This window comes from Sceloporus occidentalis, unplaced genomic scaffold, assembly GCF_023333645.1.
Source record: "Sceloporus occidentalis isolate IW3139 unplaced genomic scaffold, rSceOcc1.0.p SCAF_4, whole genome shotgun sequence".
Lineage (NCBI taxonomy): Eukaryota > Metazoa > Chordata > Lepidosauria > Squamata > Phrynosomatidae > Sceloporus > Sceloporus occidentalis.
This window is the reverse complement of record NW_028316984.1, coordinates 11,556,208-11,576,832: the sequence shown is the minus strand read 5'-3', so window position 1 is coordinate 11,576,832 and position 20,625 is coordinate 11,556,208. Positions and strand designations below refer to the sequence as shown.

Genomic DNA, 20,625 nt, shown 5'->3' with positions numbered 1-20,625 from the left:
TAGGAAAGGGTGATCAATTTTAACCATTTTAGCATAAAAATACATAAAGGAATCTTGTAGCATTTTTGAGACTAATTGGGAAGAAGGACTTCCTAATACAAGCTTATGTGGATTCAACCCACTTCATTAGATACAAGTGATGTCATGGACTATGAAGGTCTGATCTGATACAATGGACTGCAGCCACAAAAGCTTCTGCTAGAAAGTTTCCTTCCAATTAATCTCAAAGGGATAACAGTTAAATCAGAAGCAGCAAAGAGTCTGAGGTATGATTTGAAAGAAAAAAATTACAAGAGGATGTACAGATGGTATTTAACACCAAATCGGTATAAAAATTCCTAAAATAAATATTGGAAGTCTAAACAAACAAACTCAGGTTTTCTTTCACATGTGGTGGACATGCGAAAAAGCTCAGAAATATTGGACTCAAGTTTAATTTGCTGATGGAAAATAGCTGTCCATCTATTTTCACGAGCAATCCATTGTGGACCCCCCCCCCCCCGGGTGAAAATGGTTGCAAATATTCAAGCCCCATTGGCTTGAATGGCCATGCACCATGGGTGTGTGTACCATTTTAACCCTCTCCGCTTGCTGGTCCACAAAGGACCGAGACCGCGGACTCGAAAATGGAGAAACGACTGTATATTGAAAACTTCAATACAAAATAAACCAGAACTGTATTTGCTGGGAAAACTAGAAAATCAACTGAAGAAAAAGCATAGCAGAATGGTGCAGTACATGATTATAGCTGTGAGGATTGTTTATGCTCAAAAATGGTAGGATACAGGAATACCAACTCAGGAATATTGTTTAATTAAATTAATTGAGTACGCTGAGATGAATAAGTTGACAATGTTGATTATTATTATTTTTTAAGATTGGGGTTGGTTTTATCACTTTTTGAGTTTAAAAATTAAAACTGATCAATAAATAGGAGATTTATATTAGTGTTAGTAGGAAGTAAGTGTATAATTTCAAGTATAGCCAAAGGTCTTGAGGAAGGATATCATTGGTATTTTTTTAATTTTATTTGCTCTCCTTTTCTTTTTTCTTTCTTTATTATAGACTTTTATTGGTTTTTCTTTTTCTTTCATGTTATTTCTATGTTTTATATAATGGTTGAGTATCCCTTATCCAGAATTCCAAAATAGTCCAGAATTGTCCACATGATTGCCTGAGATAGTGACACTTTTGTTTTTGATGGTTCAGCTTTGTTTCATGCACAAAATTTTTATAAGGTTATGTATAAAATTACCTTCAAGAAGCATGAATGAATTTCATGATTAGACTTGGGTCCCTTCTCCAAGAATTCTTATTACGTATATGCAAATATTTCAAAATACAAAACAATCCGAAATACAAAACACTTCTGGTATGAAGCATTCTAGATAAGGGAGACAAGCTGTATCTAATTTTTGTGTATTTTAATAACAAATTTAATTTAAAAAGAAGTCAGGGATTTAGATTTAGATCCAGAATCATCTATGATTTTTAGCAATAGCATTTTGAGTAAGGCAGGGGGAGTTCAGTACTATGCAAGCAGTGGGAGACAAATGACGGAATTAGAGAGGGCTGGAGAAAAACTGGTCAAGAGTGGCTTGAATTACAGATTTCAGAGTCTAGAGAAGGGAGACCAGCTGGTACCTGAAAAATGGGGAGGGGTTAAGAAAAGCCACAGGGGAGTTATATGCCGTGTAACATGGGATGATGTAATGTTCAGAAACTATTTAACTAAAAGAGGTATTTTAATCAAAGCTTCCTTTTAGTTGTACAGTCAACCCTCCTTATCCACGGATTTTTATCCATTGATTCAAGCATCCATGGCTTGAAAATATTTAAAATATATATAAATTCTGAAAAGCAACCCTTGATTTTGCCATTTTATATAAGGTACACCATTTTACCTTCCCTTTGTATTTAATGGGACTTGAGGATCCACAGATTTTGTTATCCACAGGAGGTCCTGGAACCAAAGCTCAGTAGATCCCAAGGGCCCACTGTATTTATATTGTCATTTTTAAAAAACCAAACGTGTTATTTTTACACTAAACTCAAATAAAGTTTTGATAGAAGAGAGTAGTACCTAGAGTTAAGAACTTGAAATGCGAAAGGCGAAATTGGCTGTGAAAGAGCATTAAAGGAGATTATATCAGTCTCAATGCTCTGGAGATTGTAAGAGCGGAAAGACTGTAAAAAGTAACTGAGCGGTTGGCTTGATGATACAGATGTGTTAAATACATGTTAATGCTCTTGTCTACAAAGTGTTTAATTAGCAAAGGGCCAAGTTTCAAGAAAAATTCCAAATACTTTGCCAAGAAAAATACTGGATTTCAGAGTAAAAAAACTCTCGACACACCTTCATTTGAATCCAGAAAACTCTCTCATGACTAGCTGTTCACCAGTAAAAACTGTAGACGTGTCATTTCTCCAGTATAATTTCTCTAATTGAAACCACACTAATCTCTCTCATCTAAACCAAGTGCCCTTCAAAGCAACTTCAATTCTGCGGGTCTCAAACGCCACCCTCGCAATAGATATTTTTATTTTGTTTTGCTTTGTTGTCAGGCCCACACACTAATCAGAGGTTATTACTTCTTTTGCTCCTAGTCAATAGCATTGACTTTGTTGCTCTTATAACAAAGAGTGGATCTCCTCAAACCAGAGCAGACAACTATGGCCCTCCAGGGATTGTTCGACTGCTCTGCCCATAATCCTTGGACTGCTAATAGTTGTAAGCCAAAAATATGTAGAGGATCACAACTGCCCCTCATCAAAACATCAGAAAACATGGCTTCGTATTAAACAAACCCTGAAGAAGTGTGAGCTCACATGTTTTCTGCTTACCCCATCCTTCATACACAATTTCAGTCTTTGTTTATAGCAAATCACTCTTTGACATTTCAAAGGAACAAAGAATAATTTGTTACAGACAAAGATCATAAACAGGAAATTGTCAAGTGTCAGGGGAGGAGAAAGTGGGAGGATGTGAGCCCAAAGGAACTCAGGACTGATTTATAAGAACAGACCCAGTCTCCCTCTAATACAGGAGTGTGCAACGCACAAACTATGAAAGGCAGCATGCAGCCCATCACCCAATTTTTGCACCAACACCCTGTTTGTTGTTGTACTCATATGGCAGCAAAAAAACACAGAAGAAAACATGAGAGAAGCATGCAGCCTATTTTTAAACTGTAAGTATGATTCATCTTGAAAACAATGTCTGTGCTCCATGAGCATCTTGTTTTAAAAGACCTTTGCCATTTTGTTTTTTCTGATGGTGCAGTAACAGCACATTCAGTGGCACTGAGGGGTAAGGTGTAGATACTGCTGAATTAAGAGGTGCAATTCACCCGATAGCCCCAAAGTTAGCCATCCCTGCTTTAATGAGATAAATATTTTTATGATTCTGACGATTAACTGGGCTGGAGCAGTATGGTGGCTGCCCAGAGGAGTTGCCAAGCTTTACAGCATACTTCGCAGTACAATAACACTGCATTGCTTTTCCTACTCGTGTGAATGCAAATAGTCATCAGGAACTATGTCAAGTATAAATCTCATGGATACCAATGGAATAAGCAATATCTGCCCTTTACATCGAGGTTATCAGGAGAGAGGCAGATTGGAGTGTGCACCTATTTGTGGGCCTAACATATTTTTTTTTCCATTGAAATGAAATTCAGCCAATACATTTTAAAGCAGAAAAATGCTGCTTTCTTCTGAGAAGTCACCAGAGTAGGGACAAAATTTGGCCCCTACACTTGTCAGTTACATTTGTGTTACCTTCTCCTATGTAAATGAATATCTGCTCTCCTCTTCTGGAAAAGAAGCTAGCAAGTGTTCCCAAGAACAATGTTACAGAATTGCATAAAAGTGGTTTTTCAGTCCTGACATTTACTGGCTGCTTCTTTGCTGATAGAGATCACGGTCATGGTCCTAGCAACTCATTCCCTTGTCTCATATAATTCATAGTTTAATATGAAACCAATGAAAAGCAAAAAGGCAAACAAAACTGTAATCAATACCTGCATTGCAAGGGAAATATCTTCACTTTCACTCATTTTTCGTTTTTTTCCTGAGCCTTTTGTAATCTTGCCACCATTTTCTGTGAAAACGAAAGGACACTGAATACAAATATGAATATGAATAGCTGCATCAGTTCATACAAGGGGAGGAGGCAGGTGAACAAGAACGATTCAGGATCTGCTCCAGAGAGAGTGTCCCACCACTGACCCAGAGCAGTTAACACTAACAGCCTTTTTGGAAGATATTTTGGATGAGATGTTTTAATAGTGTTTATTGCATTTTATTAATGTAGCTTTGGAAGGGTTTACATCCTGAAAATGGGGTGTAAATAACTCTTAACAAGTAATGAAATAATAATAAAGTACAAAATACAAAGCCAAAATGTGGCAAATAAACCAATAATTGATGGTAATGTATCACACCCACATTTCTTTAAAACTCAACTGAGGGTTTTAAGAATCTCTTTCCAAACTATGTAAATATCCTCCATATGAAATTCTACTGAAATTATAACAGTTAATTTTCCCATTCAACCTGTGCAAAAACCTATCCAATATATGTGTGTGGAACAGGGGGTGTTTCAGAACAAGATCAGCATGCATTCCTGAAAGGAAACATTAGGCAACCTGTAATGATAACATCGGATATCTCCCCAACCTCTGATTCACCCCCCACTTCTGATTCATGGGCCAATTAAACAGAAATCTTAAACCCTGCAGATAGGTCCAGACTCAGGGGCTAAACACCCCACACATTTGGAGCAGCCTGCTGCTGCCCCTTTCAGCGCCGGATCAGGATCGCAGCAAATAAATGCTGTGGCCCCGATCAAGCAATTTGCCATCGCTAAAAGAAACGGCAAAATGCCACTCCTTTTAGCGCTGGCAAAAAGGTGCCCTTGCCACAATAACAGAGGCATTTTGGCACTCCTTTGGTGCAGCACATTAAACGCTGCAGCAACGGAGCGCTGTGACGCCCCCTGCCATGTGGTTGGGTGTAAGGCATGACAGTGGCATGGGTGCGGCCAGCGTGCATATATCATGCCCCCATGCCGACATATAACACCAGTCTGTTTATCCCCTCAGTCTACCTGTGCTCCATCACTAGCAAGGAACCAATAGTGTCAAACAGCATACTTCTAGATGGCTTGCTATTCAAGAAGTTTGTTGTTGTTATCTGCCCTCAAGTCAATCTTGACTCACGGATGAGACACCTATCTTCCATTTCTTTAGAATCTCTATGAATGAACGTATCTTCTATTATTTTATCATAATTTCTTCTTAATTATACAATATAGTTTTTATTGTAATCATTTAAGTGCAACACAATTCTATTCTCATCTAGCTGTGGAAAGTCCCACATAATTCAGTACTATTTACTTTTGAATAGACATGTGTGAGATTGGATTATAAATCATCTAACGTTTTTCCAATGTTTTATTCACAAAACAATGGCAATAATTGCACAGATGGTGCTAAAGGAACCAAAGCCTGCTACTGTGCATTGTCTACTTCTTTCCAGATGTTTTTGCTGTCTGCATACCATTTTCATTCCATAACACTGTTATGCTTTAATTTTGTGCCATATTATATTGTTGGAAAAAGCATCACAAATGTGGATATGAACCATAAGATACACCTAGACACTACTGTAATAATGGACAAATCTTTGTACATTTTGTGATGATAAAAGTTACCAAATGTTAATCAGATTTCATTGGGAAGTGGTGATTGTTAAAGAAGTGAGTCATTCAGGAGCTTGTATTTGGTGCAAAATTATCAACCATTGGCTATATCATATAAACTGTCTAAGAGAGTAATTGCAAAATAGAAGCTAGGTATAAATCTTCATTTGTTCAGTATTTTAGAGTGCATACTAATTCATATCAAACACCAGAAACCACTTGGCACTTCTATAGTGGGAAAAGAGACTCTTTACAAATGATTTTTTAAAAAAACTAGGCCTATCCAGCAGAACAGATGGACTTATTAAATAATAAATAATAAAAATTTTATTTATATACCGCCCTTCCATCAGATCAGGGCGGTTTACAGCAATTAAAATACAGTGGACAATAAGCATTAAAATCATACAACAAATACAAGAAACATAAAAACAAAAAGCCCCAGGTTAGCCAGTCCCGTTGCCAGTGCGGCGGAAGGAGGTCTACAGGACCTTATTCAGGGAATGCAATTCCGAACAGGAAGGTCTTTAAGTCCCGTCTAAATTGGGCCAGAGAGGTAGCTGAGCGGAGCTCTATGGGCAGCGTGTTCCAAAGGGCCGGGGCGGCGATGGAAAATGTCCTCCTGGTAGTGGAGACAAACCTCGCCCCGGGAACCCTAAGTAGTTGCTGCCCAGATGTTCTGAGGGTGCGGGGCAGAATGTATGGGGAGAGGCGGTCCTTCAGGTATCCTGGGCCCAAGCCATTTAGGGCTTTATAGGTCATCACCAACACCTTATATTGAGCCCGGAAGCGAATGGGCAGCCTGTGTTAGATAACAGCATACTAAAAAAGTTGCCCAGTGGAATATTAGCATGGAACAAAGTTAATATCTGTTTGGAATTCACAATCTGACACCTTGGAAGACAAATCCTGATATTTGCATTTGGCTGAATAGGATATATAAAAGTATAGTATAATATATATCTATACAATACTGTACTATACTATACTATACTATACTATATATACTGTACTACACTGTATCTGCTATTACTGTTTACATTTTGAGCAATGCACTCTGGCTGTGCCTAGAACAACAGAAGTTAGATTGAATAAACTGCACTTCAGTATTCAACTACAATGTCATTATTCTCTGTGGCGGGTTATAGACCGCCCATTTGGGGCGGTCTGCACCCGCCCCTTTCCCCGGTGTATCGGGGCCTTAGCGTGCAGAGCGGCAGCCGCTGAGGCCCCGATCCGCCGCTTTTCAGGCTGCGGGGAAGCAGCAAAACGCCGTTTCCCCGCAGCCTGAAAAGGGGTGTCCCTGGGGCTTCAAGCCCCAAGGACACCCCACGGCGGCGGGGAGAAGGAGAAAGGGGCCGCTTGGCCCCTTTCTCTTTTAGTCCGCTGGGCACAGCCGTCTGAAAGCTGCGCCCAGCAGACTAAACCAGGAAGGAGCTCCGAAACGGAGCTCCTTCCTGCTCCGTGTTCAGGGCGCACTAAGCGCCCTGGCGCGGAGCAAGGACGTCACGTCTGCGCCACCCCGTCTAGAGGCGGCGCGGCCGTGACGTTCTCACGGCGGTGGCCGTATGGAAGGGCCACCACCGTTTAGTGTGTGATGAGCACGCACTAGGGTTAGGGCGGTGCGGAAGCACCGCCCTTTTGTAACCCTAGTGTGTGCTAGTCATGCACTAAAGTGCCGGTCTGTAACCGGCCTTTATCTTCTTCATAAAGCCAAATGTTCATTCCTAAGAGATTACAAAGCTTACAACAGATGCAAAGGAATCAATTATACTTTTAAACTACCAATTTTACTGCTAATATATGAGGCCTCTTCCCCTCACACTCTAGGCTCATTTCACTGAAAGGAGAACAAACACCTGTATTTCTAGTCTGGATTCCCAAATCAATGAGAAAACAAAGCTACTGAGAAAATGGGAATCACACAGAGAATTTACATTATCACTGCACAATGAAAAACAAAACAAAGCTACACTAACTTTGCATCTTTTATTCTGTGATGTATAAAATCTACCAGAACTAATGATGTTGTGATGAGAAACTTAATAGCTGCATTTTGTTTCTAAACGCACACTTTTTAATGCGCTCCAATAGAAGAACTATTTTAATTATTAGAAGAACTATTTTAATTCCTGCTGTTCTGAAACCTAGCAAAGGAGATTAAAAGTAGTAACTTGTTTATATTGGCAAACTTTCAAGTCTTAGCAGTGTGTGTGTTTTTTGTGTGTACATACGTGTGTGTGCGCACGCACATGCACACACGCACACTTCTTCTCATCTTTAGCTCCTGGAAAATAAAAAGGAGTTAGATAAATATGGCTTAAATATTAGATAAAGACAAGCCTTTGAAAAACCATAGTTTTCAAATGAAGCCGCCTAGAAAATGTTGAGCAAATATTTCCCATTGTTTTGCTCTCTACTTAGGCTCATCTTCTCTTAGGTTTCTGGCTTAACTTGAGGTGAAGCAACCCATGTGGCAATGGGTACTACCAATCAAGTGTAGTGAAATGTCTATTTTTTACTTTAGCAGGGCTTTCAAGATCAATCCTGGCAGGAGGAAGGGTAAAAAGTTTTGAAAGGAAAAGACTAAGGCCAGGATTCAGGAAAGACATAAACTGAAAGAACTGCTTCTGTCTAACAAACTGAGAGATGGGGATCTCACATCTCCACTGCAGCCTTCCATTCACACCAAACACCAGCTCCAGAGGTCTGGGAAACATTACAAATACAGTTTCCAAGACACCCCAAGGGATGGCTTCATGGTGGCAAAAACACTACATCACACTGATGTTGAAGTACCAGTGTCACACTGGATTTAGGCTAAGAATACTTTATCAGTAGCATAAACAAACTATATATGAATTTATGTTTCCAGTTTCCAAAGTTTACTTTCTGAAATCAACCCACAACCCAAACTACTGAATATGTTTTTGTTGGAAGAGACCACAAAGACCATCCAGACCAACCCCCCACCATTAAGATAAAAATATTAAGCAAAAATGACTTGAGTGTGTGATGTAGTGGCTTGAGTGTCGGACTACAACTCTGGAGACCAGGGTGTGAATCCCTGCTCAACCATGGAAATCCACTTGGAGACTTTGGGCGAGTCACACTGTCTCAGCCTGAGAGGCAAACCCCTTCTGAACAAATCTTACCAAGAAAACCCTGTGATAAGATTGCCATAAGTTGGAAATGACTTGAAGGCATACAACAACAACAACAACAACAATAATAACAAGAGCAAGAGCAAGAGGACTTGAGAGAACAGATGGACCATCTGTGTTAAAAGTAACTGTGGATTTGTAGGGTACCTTGGTAACAAGCGTAAACTTTTGTTTCAAACCATTGGGGACTGCATAATGGAAGAGAAAAACAACAGTAGGAAGCACACATTTGCAAAGGAATAAACCTGATAAGCAGCCAAGGGGGCAGGTTCATGACTAGGCATACCTACAAATGTTTGATGCTATATCTACATGATACACAAAAACATACCCCTTACACTGCTGAAGTATAAGAATAGAGCATTATTACACATATGTACATAGGAATCTGCTACATCTTCCATATCCACAAGTTACATTAAAAATACAAATATGCTAAGGCTCTGTCCTAGAACCTCATAATGTATTAAACTGACTGGGTATTGTCAATCTGGCCTGATAAATACTATGATGCAGGTATGCTACACTAATATTAAACTTAAAATATGTTCAGAATTCATACTACTGTATGGACTTTTAAAAGATAGAAGACAACTACTAAGAGGTCCATAATAAATGTATCAGATTTCTACCTCTTCCAGAGATTGAGGCTGATTGACTTTGAACCATAAGATCCTCTTGCAGCATCCATGCTGGAAGTACTCTTTTTCTTTCAGCAGGCTGTGGTTCTTTAATTTCAGGAATGCTAGCAAAAGACTGAGAAGAGACACTTTATGTATTTTCCTGTTAGGTGACAAAACGTATACAAAATAATAGGCAGGGTTTTCACTAAATATCCTTGTCCTGTGATCTTGAAAATGTTCTTTGTTTCCGTAAATGAATGCACAAAGCTAGTCAGGTATACATTCAAGACTAATATAGATGAGTGAGTTTCTTCCTTCTTACTGTAGTAATGTAGGTGTTCATTTTCCCTTCATTATCTCTGTCTATGCTAGAAGGAAGAGAAGGGAGCAACAGAATAGCATCCATATTATCACAAAGCTGAGAGGAACTATTCCATGGTGTTTGAATTCTGCCACTTCTACACTGTGTAAACATTTGGACAAGAGGTCAAACAGCAAATTGACTAATCCTGTTAAAATGTAAATTGGTGGCTCAGCGAACATAGTCATTTGCTTTGGACAGTTGAAAAGTGCATAATATCTAAAGTAATAAACAAAAGAGATAAAACATGGATAATGATGGTTTGGTGGAAGGGCAAAATAAAATAAATGTGTTCTGGCTATATGTTGATACCTGCTTTCAGTCCCAACTAATACGGTATCAGGATGACTGGGTTCAATATCAACAATGCAATCCTGGTCTTAGACTGCAATCCCATAATTGCTTAGCTAGGAACAAGCCTCTTTAAATTCAGTCGAATAGAATTCTATAGTATTGCTTTCTAACTCCTCAGTCTTTCTCAAGAAATATAAGAAAAGTTTTTAAAACAAGCCTGGCTTGCTCATCTTGAAATGACAGAAGCACAATTAGACTTAGGTTTAAAACAACTCTTCTGAAATGGCCATAGTTCAAATGATAAACACTGATATAAGTAACTTCTGAAGTATGCCCACTGTAGCCTTGCCATTAAATTCCACCAACTTGTTCACCATCAAAAACTCAACTTATTGAGTTCTGTGGAGCTCAATACTTGCAAATTACCTCCTTTGGAATTTCAGCTGCTTTCTCTTGTAGTAAGTGTGTGTCCAGAAGTTGGCTCCTCTTGGAAGAGGCTGCTTGCTGCACTGGAGGCTGGCTGTGAGGCATCCTGGTTGGCTGAAGCACTGAAGAAGCTTGATTTAGTCTGTCTTCTACATGAAGGTGACAGTTTTTTCTACAGTACAGTAATACAGTAGAAAGTTGTACTTATATGGTATTAGTCAGAGTTAGTCAATGTAAAATAAAACTGAAAATGGGGGAATTTATTATATTTTCATAACAATTCAGTTACCAAAATAGTTATGGCTGCTGAGGTAGGCTTCTGTGTATGCCTTGATATTCTCACTTTGTCCCCATAGAAGACCTTCACCAGGTCCTACTTTCAAATTTTTTTATTAAAATTTAAATATGGTCAGGCAGACATGTACATTATTTCAATATAGTAAGGTGCTTCCATACTCACACACTGACAACATATATATAGTTCAACACTGACAAAATATTTTGCAGGTATTTTTCAGAAAACAGAATCATAAGAATTCAAAAACATAAGGAAAATATATTTTCCTTTTAAAATTTACTGGGGAATTTTGCCAATTTACTGGGCAGACCACCTAGAGGTGCAACTCCTATCTATGGTCTGTTACAGACCGCCACTTTGCGGCGGTCTGCCGGCGCTGCTGTTTGCTCCGCGAGGGAGCCATAGCAGCCAAACCGTGCGACTCCCTCGTGGAGCAAAAAAGAAGCTCCAAAATGGAGCTTCTTCCTGCGGCGCACTTATGACACCGCGAGGCGCCAATGGCGTACTCGTGACGTCATAAGCGCTGCGTGACGTGTGGATGTACAGTGTCCGCTACGTCAATATGGCGGCAGCCGTGTGGAACGGCCACCGCCATATTATACGTATTGACTACGTACTAGGGTTAGGGGGGTGCGGAACCACCGCCCCTTCCTAACCCTAATACGTAGTCAATACGTATTTTATGGCGGTTTGTAACCCGCCTATGTCAACTTTAAAGAATCAAACATATAATGTAAAACTTCAAATTCCTCTATGTACAAGCTCTTTATCCAAGCCACTAGATTAACATCAGCCTTTCTATGACAGCACAGCCTAATCTGTTCATAGTCTCATTTATCATATATAGAGATGTATTTCCAACCACTCAGATACTAATACTAATACCTGAATGTTACATGCACTATCACAACATCTCTTTTACTAAAATTTTAGCAGGAGATATAAACCTATTCATGGAAGTGGAAGAGTAGTTTATATTACATGAAATGCACTTCATTGGTTTTTATACTGAAAGCAATGTTTACTTCATGCTTACTTTTACAGGACCAGCAATACATTTATCAAAACACTGATTTAAAAAAAGCAATTTCCTCAGCTCTCACAGACCACACTGTTATCTCACTCTTTTCCACTTTAATTTCTGGCCTAGCAATTCTGATTATTCTTCCATTCTCAGAAAGAGATTCGTTTTTCTATTAGCCTAAGATCATAGGAGGATTAGAGAATGATGGTGCTGATACAGCTCACATGAGTACATCCATATGGTAACTTTCCAAATTGTAACTTTTCAAATTACATCCTGCACACATACAACTTTTACAATACCTTAACTTAATTTTTTAGCATTCATAATCAGAAGAAACAGCAGATCATCAGTAAAATAAATCATTAGACTCAATTACTATGTGGGTATACCAGACTATATATAGTGTAATACATAACAATCAACACCACTGGTGGCTTTCCACATCAGATATCATTACCTTTGAGCTTCCATATCCAAAGGAGTGAAGAGAACCCTGAAGGCATATTTGTCTATCAACAAGGAAAAGCTGTCACCAGGGCTTAGTTGATGCCATTTATCTATGTCCAATGGCAAGAGTTCACTATTTTCAGTTGGCTGATAAAAGCAAGGGTTTACATGCACCTGTCAATGAATAAGAGTGATTGAAATGGACAAGCTAACATATTCAATAAATAAAAAATCTTCAGAAAAAGAAGAAAAAGAATGGGAAGATCTAATAAACATCTGCAAAAACAACTGGAAATGAATTGGAACAATAAATGATTGAAACATCAAATATACCCAAAAGATAACTTTAAGAAAATAAAATTATTTTGTCTCCTCTAGCCCTATAATGTCTAGTAGACACAAAGGCATTCATTCCCATAAAAAGATCTGAGAAAAGGAAACCAAGACTAGGAATTGTAATGGCGTGAGTATAGATACAGTCATATAAAAAAGTCTACTTGCTACATAGTTTTTAGAAGTAATGTTTAATTTTATATTAAAATGTTTTATTCATTATTGTAAAAGAAAATTGCCTATAATCTATTTTTCTATTTTTCAAGAAAAAATTACTATTTTTTCCCTGAATCTTCCATTTTATTTTCCCCCAGGCTTTCAAATTTCTGGACTGAACTCAAGTTGTTATTCTCTGGATGCCATCTCAGAAATTTCAAATAATACTCAGATGTTATTTTACTTACCTGCTCCAAGCTTGGCCATCCTCATGATGGCAAAACAGGTGTGGGGAATGTGGTACCCTCCTGCTGTTACTGAATTGCAATTCCCATCTACTAAAGATGGTGCTGCAGTGGTTAAATACCAGTACCGTAGCCACTCACAGCCACAAGGTTGTGAGTTTGATCCCAAGCAGGGCTTCAGAGTCCACTCAGCTCACCATCCTTTCGCAGAACGGTAAAATGAGTACCCAGATTGTTGGGGGCAATTGGCTTACACATTGTAAACTGCTTAGGGAGGGTTAATTCAATGATAAGTAGTATAGAAATGTACTTGCTATTGCTATAAAGACAGCATAACCCAAAGTTGAGGAATTTATGGAACTTGAAGTCCAGTTACATCTGATCTACAGGGAGATGTATTACAAACCCCTGAAATGGAAGGCAGGATTTGTGCTAGATGCTAGATGGCTGGCTCATAGGACATCATTAGCTATATAAACCATATCACTCCTCCATGTCTAGGGAACTTTGAACATACATGTAGCGACTTTGGCAATGGAATTAGGGAAAGCCCATTGTTTGCCATACTCAGTAACTTGGAGGCACTGGCTTAAGCAAGCTATCACTTGCTGTAATATTAAATCAGACCAATGATGGTTTGAAAATGAAAAAAATGAGTCAGCATACAAGGAGAGCAGGTAATGACCACAAAGTCTGTTCTTGGCAGCCAACTCATTATTTAGTTGTTAAGTGTGAACTAAGTCTATAAGTAAATTACAACATTATTTTTCTCTATATCAGTGTCTCTAAGCTTTCTAAAGTGTGCGACCGGCAATTTTTCCCATCGGTACCTTATTTCTGTATAATATATACATATATTGGATATAATTGTTTCTTTCCTAGAAACCTGCCTTGGACTAACAGTTTGTGGACCTACACCAGTCCACGGACCACCATACCAGGTAGACTTATCCTACATGACTCTTCATCCTGCAGGTCTCCGTACTGCCAGAATAATCATGTAAGTAACACAGAGAAAATAGGAAGATATTCTTTATAATTCAAAACTGACTGTCATCAGATTCATGCCTGATTATGTCAATACAGAACAGACTCCTATTTACCTCCACTTTTATTTCCACCTCTGCTTGGAATCCCAAATATAAAAACTGAATCATGTAACATCAGAACCTAACCTATAAAAGCAAAACACTTTAGCTTTTCATTGCACTGAGAAACAGGAAACATCCAGTTACCGGTTTGATGCTAAGATGACTGCCATCTACCTTCAGAATGGCATGCTTCCTCGAGACTCTTTTATCTGTAATCTAAAAGAAAAGGGCAATTAGGTGTTAAATTCTATGGAGAGTGAAAAATCATGAATCAAGATCTTTAAAACAAAACAAAAACCATACTATGTTTAAAGCAAATGTGTTTATCTTTTGTTCAAAAACATGGTTCGTTCGAATAGGATGCTAGAACTTGCATTAAAGCCAAAACATTCAAAACTGAGGACTTACATCTGGATTTAAAATATCAGAATTGAGAGAGGCTACCTTTCAAATATGTTTCAGGATAAAGCTGGAGCAGGGAGGAGGAGGAGATTTTTAAAACTCTAAACAACTCCCTCATTTAAGTAACTCGCCCCAGAGAAAATCTATATACTAATTTGAAATCCACCTCAATTTTTGTAGATAAAATAAGACTTCTTATTGGGAACCCAGAGCATTGCTTCAGTATCTGTTTTAAACAGAGTATTTGCACATTGCAGAAACATACAACTTCCCCCGCTAATAACAGAAGCTGCTACCACCACCCATACAAGGAAGATAGTTATACAGTATGTGTTTTTAAAGTGTCAGGTTATCAAATCTCTAGGAATAAAGCAGACACATTGGAAAGCAAGCAGGCCTGCAAAAAAGCGAGACATGCCTCTTACCCCTTCAATAGCATACAGTTACTTCTGTTGGTATAAGAGGTATAGAAGCCCTGTTTTTCTTTCCTATTTCTTCCTCCCTCCCCATTGGCCATCCTAGTAAAGTCCATCCTAAACTGTTTAGCATACAAAAATTACCTTCAAAGCCTACATTTTCAAAATCTAGAAGCTGTACAAAAGATAACTGTCCCTACTGATATTCTCCTTCCCACAGCTGAGAGAAATGAATAGAAGCTACAGGATATGCTTTCTCTTGTCCCTGTTTACTTGCAAATTCTACAAGTCACACACAAGAGGAGAGGAAAAACTAAGAAGGAAAGTAAAGGTTCTGGGGGCAAAAAGTAGGATTCAGTTTACCAAGGATGAAGCATTTTCTTAAACTATATCCTCCAAGCTAGGACTTGTCAGCTGAACTGACAAACTAATGACACTGGTTGAAGCCATCATTCTTTGCTGCAGCTGAAGAAAATTTTGGTGTTTTACAGCTGAATGCTTGAGCTGGAAAAGCCTTATCTCAGCAGGACTATGCCACAACCCTCCAGAAGTTGCTAGGCTGTAACTCCCATCAGCTGTAGAACTAAATGGGAGGAAGGTGGGAGTCACAGTCCAGCAACATCTAAATAGCCACAGTTTGTCTATTCCTATATCTCAGCGCCCTACTTTCCGAACTTTCCCTATTGCAAGAAGAAAAGGAGATCGAAGCTTGCAAGCAGTCTTGGTGAGCTAAACCTGACCGATGGAACTGGTGTTTCATGCACTGGTTTGTGTCTCTGTCAAACTCCAACTGGGATTTCAAGAGAGGTGAGAAGCCAAATGCTACTCATTCAGGAGTACATCACCTCCTTTAAGTCATTTTAGCCTCCTTGTTCATCTTTTAGACATAAATCCCTTATCAGTTACCCTAGCCATCTATTTAATATATAAAGAGGCTTTCATTAGAAATTAAAAAATCAATGCTACAATTAAAGAAGAAAGCTCATTAAAACCACCACTAGAACATCAGGTGTAGAAATCACAAAACCCTAAGAAACACAGTAAAATAAAATAAAAGTGATGGGAATACTTAAAATGTAAATAGGCAGGTTTCAATGAACATCATCTGATTACTTTCAAATAGATAACTTTAAGATACTATAAAGGCTTCAAGAAGATTGATTAAAAGGTGGGGGGGTCTATTTAATTTCACTATTAGTGTATTATGACCTCTAGTGGGCAAGAGAGTTACTTGCATGTGATTAAACATATAACCAGCAAGAAAATAAAATAGGTCAATACACATGTTCCTTGCCAAACTAATTAAGACAATGTAACCTAATATCAAATCTAAGATTCCAATGCATAGTGGGAATAGGCAGCAAAATTAAAAGTGGACCACAGAAGCACACTGGGTTTTTAAAGATCATAAAGCATTAAACAGTTAGCAGTTCCAAGCCCGCGTGTTGCATGATGGGATCAGCTCCTGTCACTAGTCCCAGCTTCTGCCAACCTAGCAGTTTGAAAGCATGCAAATACAAGTAGATAAACAGGTACCACTTTGGTGGGAAGGTAACAGCATTCAGTGGAGTCATGCTGGCTACATGACCACCAGAGCAGTCCTCAGACTGGCTCTTTGGTTTAGAAATGGTGATGAACACCACCCCCTACAGTCAGTTACTACTAGACATTCACGTCAAGGGACTACTTTACCTTTTTAAAAAACATTACATATAACATTGAAAGTGTAGGATGCCATCTTGCAGCATTGGACCAAGTTCCAAAAGTTACAATAGAGTAGTACCTTTCTTCAGATCAACTGGCATACTAGAGCGCAGCAAGCCAACCTCCAGAAAACATATGAGCATGGGAGTGTGTAGAATAATTATGTCAAATACCAAGTAAATATGTCAAGTATCAAGTAGACAAGTGAATGTGGAAATGGGTTGTGGGGAGAATCAGTGAGGTCTGGAGTCAGGGTAGAGAACTCTCTACTCGCACATACAATTGACCCTACTGCTGGTTTTGTATATTGTATACATACATAAAATATCATAAATGAGGATGGATCCCAGGTCAACTAGGATTCTTACTTCCATGGAAAAGGTATTTCCATGGAAAAAGTACCCACAGTACTTTTCCGTACATACATAAGGGCTATTATTAATCCAACCGATTGCATGGTCTGTGCTGTGGCATGTATGATCACTGCTTGTTATCACCAGTGCTAGGGTAACTCCTTATTATTATTATTATTATTATTATTATTATCCTTTATTTATAGTTGTCCTTGTGCATGCATTCAATATCTAATGATGTTCTTGTGATTTTTCCTGACGTGTAAAACATAAAGGAAGTAAGTGCTTGCTTGGTTTAAGTCAATACTGTATTAGGAAGAGGTAGGAAGGACAAATTAAAGGAAGCTATGCATTTCCCATGTGACCTTGCAAAGGTTAGTGTCAGAGGTGAATATACTGCATATCCCAAGAGCTTAATTTCCACACACATACACCCCCCTAAAATGCTACAGGACCTAAGAACAGAGAATTGGCACTTCTTTGCCACTGAAAGGATCCAGGGAAAAACACAGGGTAAGTGGGATCCAAATGCCATGGATGTTCACCATTAAATGCATGGATAAACAGCTTGTGGCTCTTTAGATGTTGTTGGATTACAACTCCCATCATTTCTCACTACTAGCTTTGACTGAGACTGGTGAGAATTGCAGTCCAGCAGTGTCTGAACTGGAGGATCCAAAATTGCCCATTTCTCTCCTAATGTATGTCCTGAGACTCAAAGGTTTTCACTTTATTTTTTCAGCAGTCAAGGAACACCATCCTTCACTGACAAAAGGATAGTTAAAGGCACATGAAAATTTTACAAGCCCTCATTTCTACATGTCACTACTGAAGACTTCAGCATAAAAAGAGAGATGGGACACATAATTTCTCAGCTAGGGCTCCACTTCTCTTAACTGCAGTTTTGCCGATACTATAGCAGAAATGGGACTGGAACATCTCAGAAGGATTGCATTATTTAGACGTGTGTGCCTTGATTCAAACACAAAGGGAGCAACCACCTGGGAGCTGTTCTCCATTATTTAAGCACTTAGAATCATAGAATCATAGAGTTGGAAGAGACCACTAGGGCCATCCAGTCCAACCCCCTGCCATGCAGGAAATCCAAATCAAAGCATCCCTGACAGATGGCCATCCAGCCTTGTGGATGCATGGCCACTTGTGGAGTTTCATTGATGTCTTTAGTTTTCAGTTCAAAAAAACAACTGAAATATCTTAAATGTACTGTATAATTCTTCCCTGCCATCAGAAACATGGAAAGCATTAATGATATCAGTATACCTTCAACTGCAAGACTGTATTCTTTTTGTGAATATCAGTATTTATTATTGTGGGATTCCTATGAACCAAGGCAAGTAATCAAAGATACTTGGATGGTATTGTGTATTTTACTAGAAATAATCACTGAACCATATTGGCAATTTTTTTTACCTCTGTTTTACATCCTTCAAGTACCCAAACAAACAGCAAAGTACTTCCTATCCAACATCTGGACACTCATTATAGCCAAATCATATGATGTGTACTTGAAGGTCCCATTTTGTTCAAAGGAATGTACCTGCAAATATGGGTGCATCATGGTCAGTTAGCCATTATTTGGTTAATTTGCATGTATATAAAGAGAGCCAAAGTCTCTTACCATACACAATTTTGCAGCACAAAGGGTATCTGCACCTTTATGAAACATATGACCCTCCAGATGATGTTGGACTACTTTTCCTTGCATTGTTCATTACTGACAACGCCAGGAGTGGCTGCTTGCACCTGTAGTTCAACAACATCCAGAAAGCCACATGATTCTCACAGAGATGAAGACCAAAAGATCTTGGACCATACTTCAAGTTCTTATAAATCTTCTCTTCAGTTTTGCTGTTAACAAGTCAGTATGCCTGCTCAAGGAATATCTGCATTTTAAAAAAAACCATTGATTTAATCTCCCTCATCCCTAGTGATTAAAGGCCTGATTTAAATTGAACTGGCTACTCCTTCTAGGGGAAAGCAGCTTCAGTGTAATTCTCCCCACTTTGGGCCACTTAACTACTCCAGAGGATGAAAGAACTACAGTTATCAATCAGACCAGACTTGAATAACCTAATCCTAAATGCATCTTGTTCTAACTCAATTCTAAACCTCTCTCTTCTAATTAAGTAGATTTGTTTTTCTTTCAAGTGTGCATGCTACCTTTCATGTCATCACTTTTATTAGTTGTTAACATTATTTTTCCAGACTATGTTTGAGAGACAGAAACTGGTCAATGCCAGCCAGTGAATTTCATGGCTGAATGGAAACTAAGGTCCAAAACACAATGCAGAAATAATCCAGTTTGAGACCGCTTTAACTGCCGACTCAATGCTAGGGAATCCTGGGAATTGTAGTTTATTGTGGCACCAGAGCTCTCTGACAGAGAAGGCTAAATGTCTCACTAAACTACAGTTCCCAGAATCCCCTAACATTGAGCCTGGGCAGTCAAAGCAGTCCCAAACTGGATTATTTCTGCAGCGTGTTTTGGGCCTTAATTCTAGGTCACTCATTTGGCGTTTAAGACTTGCATCATACTGCCTCATAGAACAGCAATTAAAAATTATTAAATAAACACATTTATTATCAGTATGCAAAACGGGGGTTGGATATAGAAGATCTCATATAAAAATGATGAGGTGGTGTCTGCAGCTTCACAGTCCAGTGATTTTTTAAATGCCTTCCAACTAACTACAATGGCCCTCCGTGTTTACAGCTTTGACTTTTGCGCATTTGATTCATATGCGCTCTCAAAGAAATTCTAGGTCATCCAGCACGACTCTATATCTAACGTTTGCCAGATGTTGCACTGGAGGACCTAGAAATTACTAGAGATAATATATTACTCAAATCCACAAATAATATCTATTCTCAAGTTTTTGAAAAAGTATTTTTTATTTGCAGCTTTTCCACTTTCATGGGGGTCCTGTATTCTTAGCACCAGAAAATGTGGAGGGGCACCTACACACTAAAGAGTAAAATGTATATACACTCATCCTTCTATATTTGTGCTTTGATAATTGTGGATTTGATTATTCATGGATTTGGTTATGTTCTGTCTAGGAATATCTAAGTCCTCCAGTGCAACTCTATGGTCAACTTTAACTAAAAGTTTTACTGAAAGACCTAGAGATTCCTAGAGATAATACTCTATTAGGCATCTGTAGCTCCTCCAGTGCAGTTCTATGGTCAGTGTCTGTCAGACATTGACCTCAGAGTAGAGATTCCTAGAGAAGTGTCCTTTTTGTTTTTCCATATTCATGGAGGTCTTGTGCCCCTAACCCTTGTGAATAAGGAGGGACAAGTGTACTTGATATTCTTAGATTTAAAAAGATGGTACCTAAAGAAAGCATCCCTTCCACCCTGAACTATCATCTAACACAGGGGTAGGCAATCTTTTTGAGCCGGGGGCCAGCTTGCTGTCCCTCAGACAACTGGGGGGCCGAAGCCAAAAAATAAATAATTAAATAATTTTTTAAAAAAAATAAATATATAAATAAACCAGGACAAATGTAGGACAAAATTTTCAAATGGAAGACACTTTTTAAAAAAAAATGGACACG

At 38.7% G+C, this 20,625-nt stretch overlaps 1 protein-coding gene across 2 annotated transcripts in view; it reads right to left on the bottom strand.

The window, feature by feature from the left end:
- APLF (aprataxin and PNKP like factor) overlaps window positions 1–20,625 on the bottom strand; it is a 40,211-nt gene that overhangs the window by 14,514 nt on the left and 5,072 nt on the right. For both annotated transcript variants that reach the window (XM_089519218.1, XM_089519217.1), the window contains exons 2-6: window positions 14,314–14,385; window positions 12,355–12,518; window positions 10,573–10,744; window positions 9,501–9,624; window positions 4,023–4,102 (exon numbers count right to left, since the gene is read on the bottom strand). In XM_089519218.1, coding sequence (XP_089375344.1) covers window positions 4,023–4,102; window positions 9,501–9,624; window positions 10,573–10,744; window positions 12,355–12,518; window positions 14,314–14,385 — 612 coding nt within the window. The remainder of the gene's footprint in view (window positions 1–4,022; window positions 4,103–9,500; window positions 9,625–10,572; window positions 10,745–12,354; window positions 12,519–14,313; window positions 14,386–20,625) is intronic.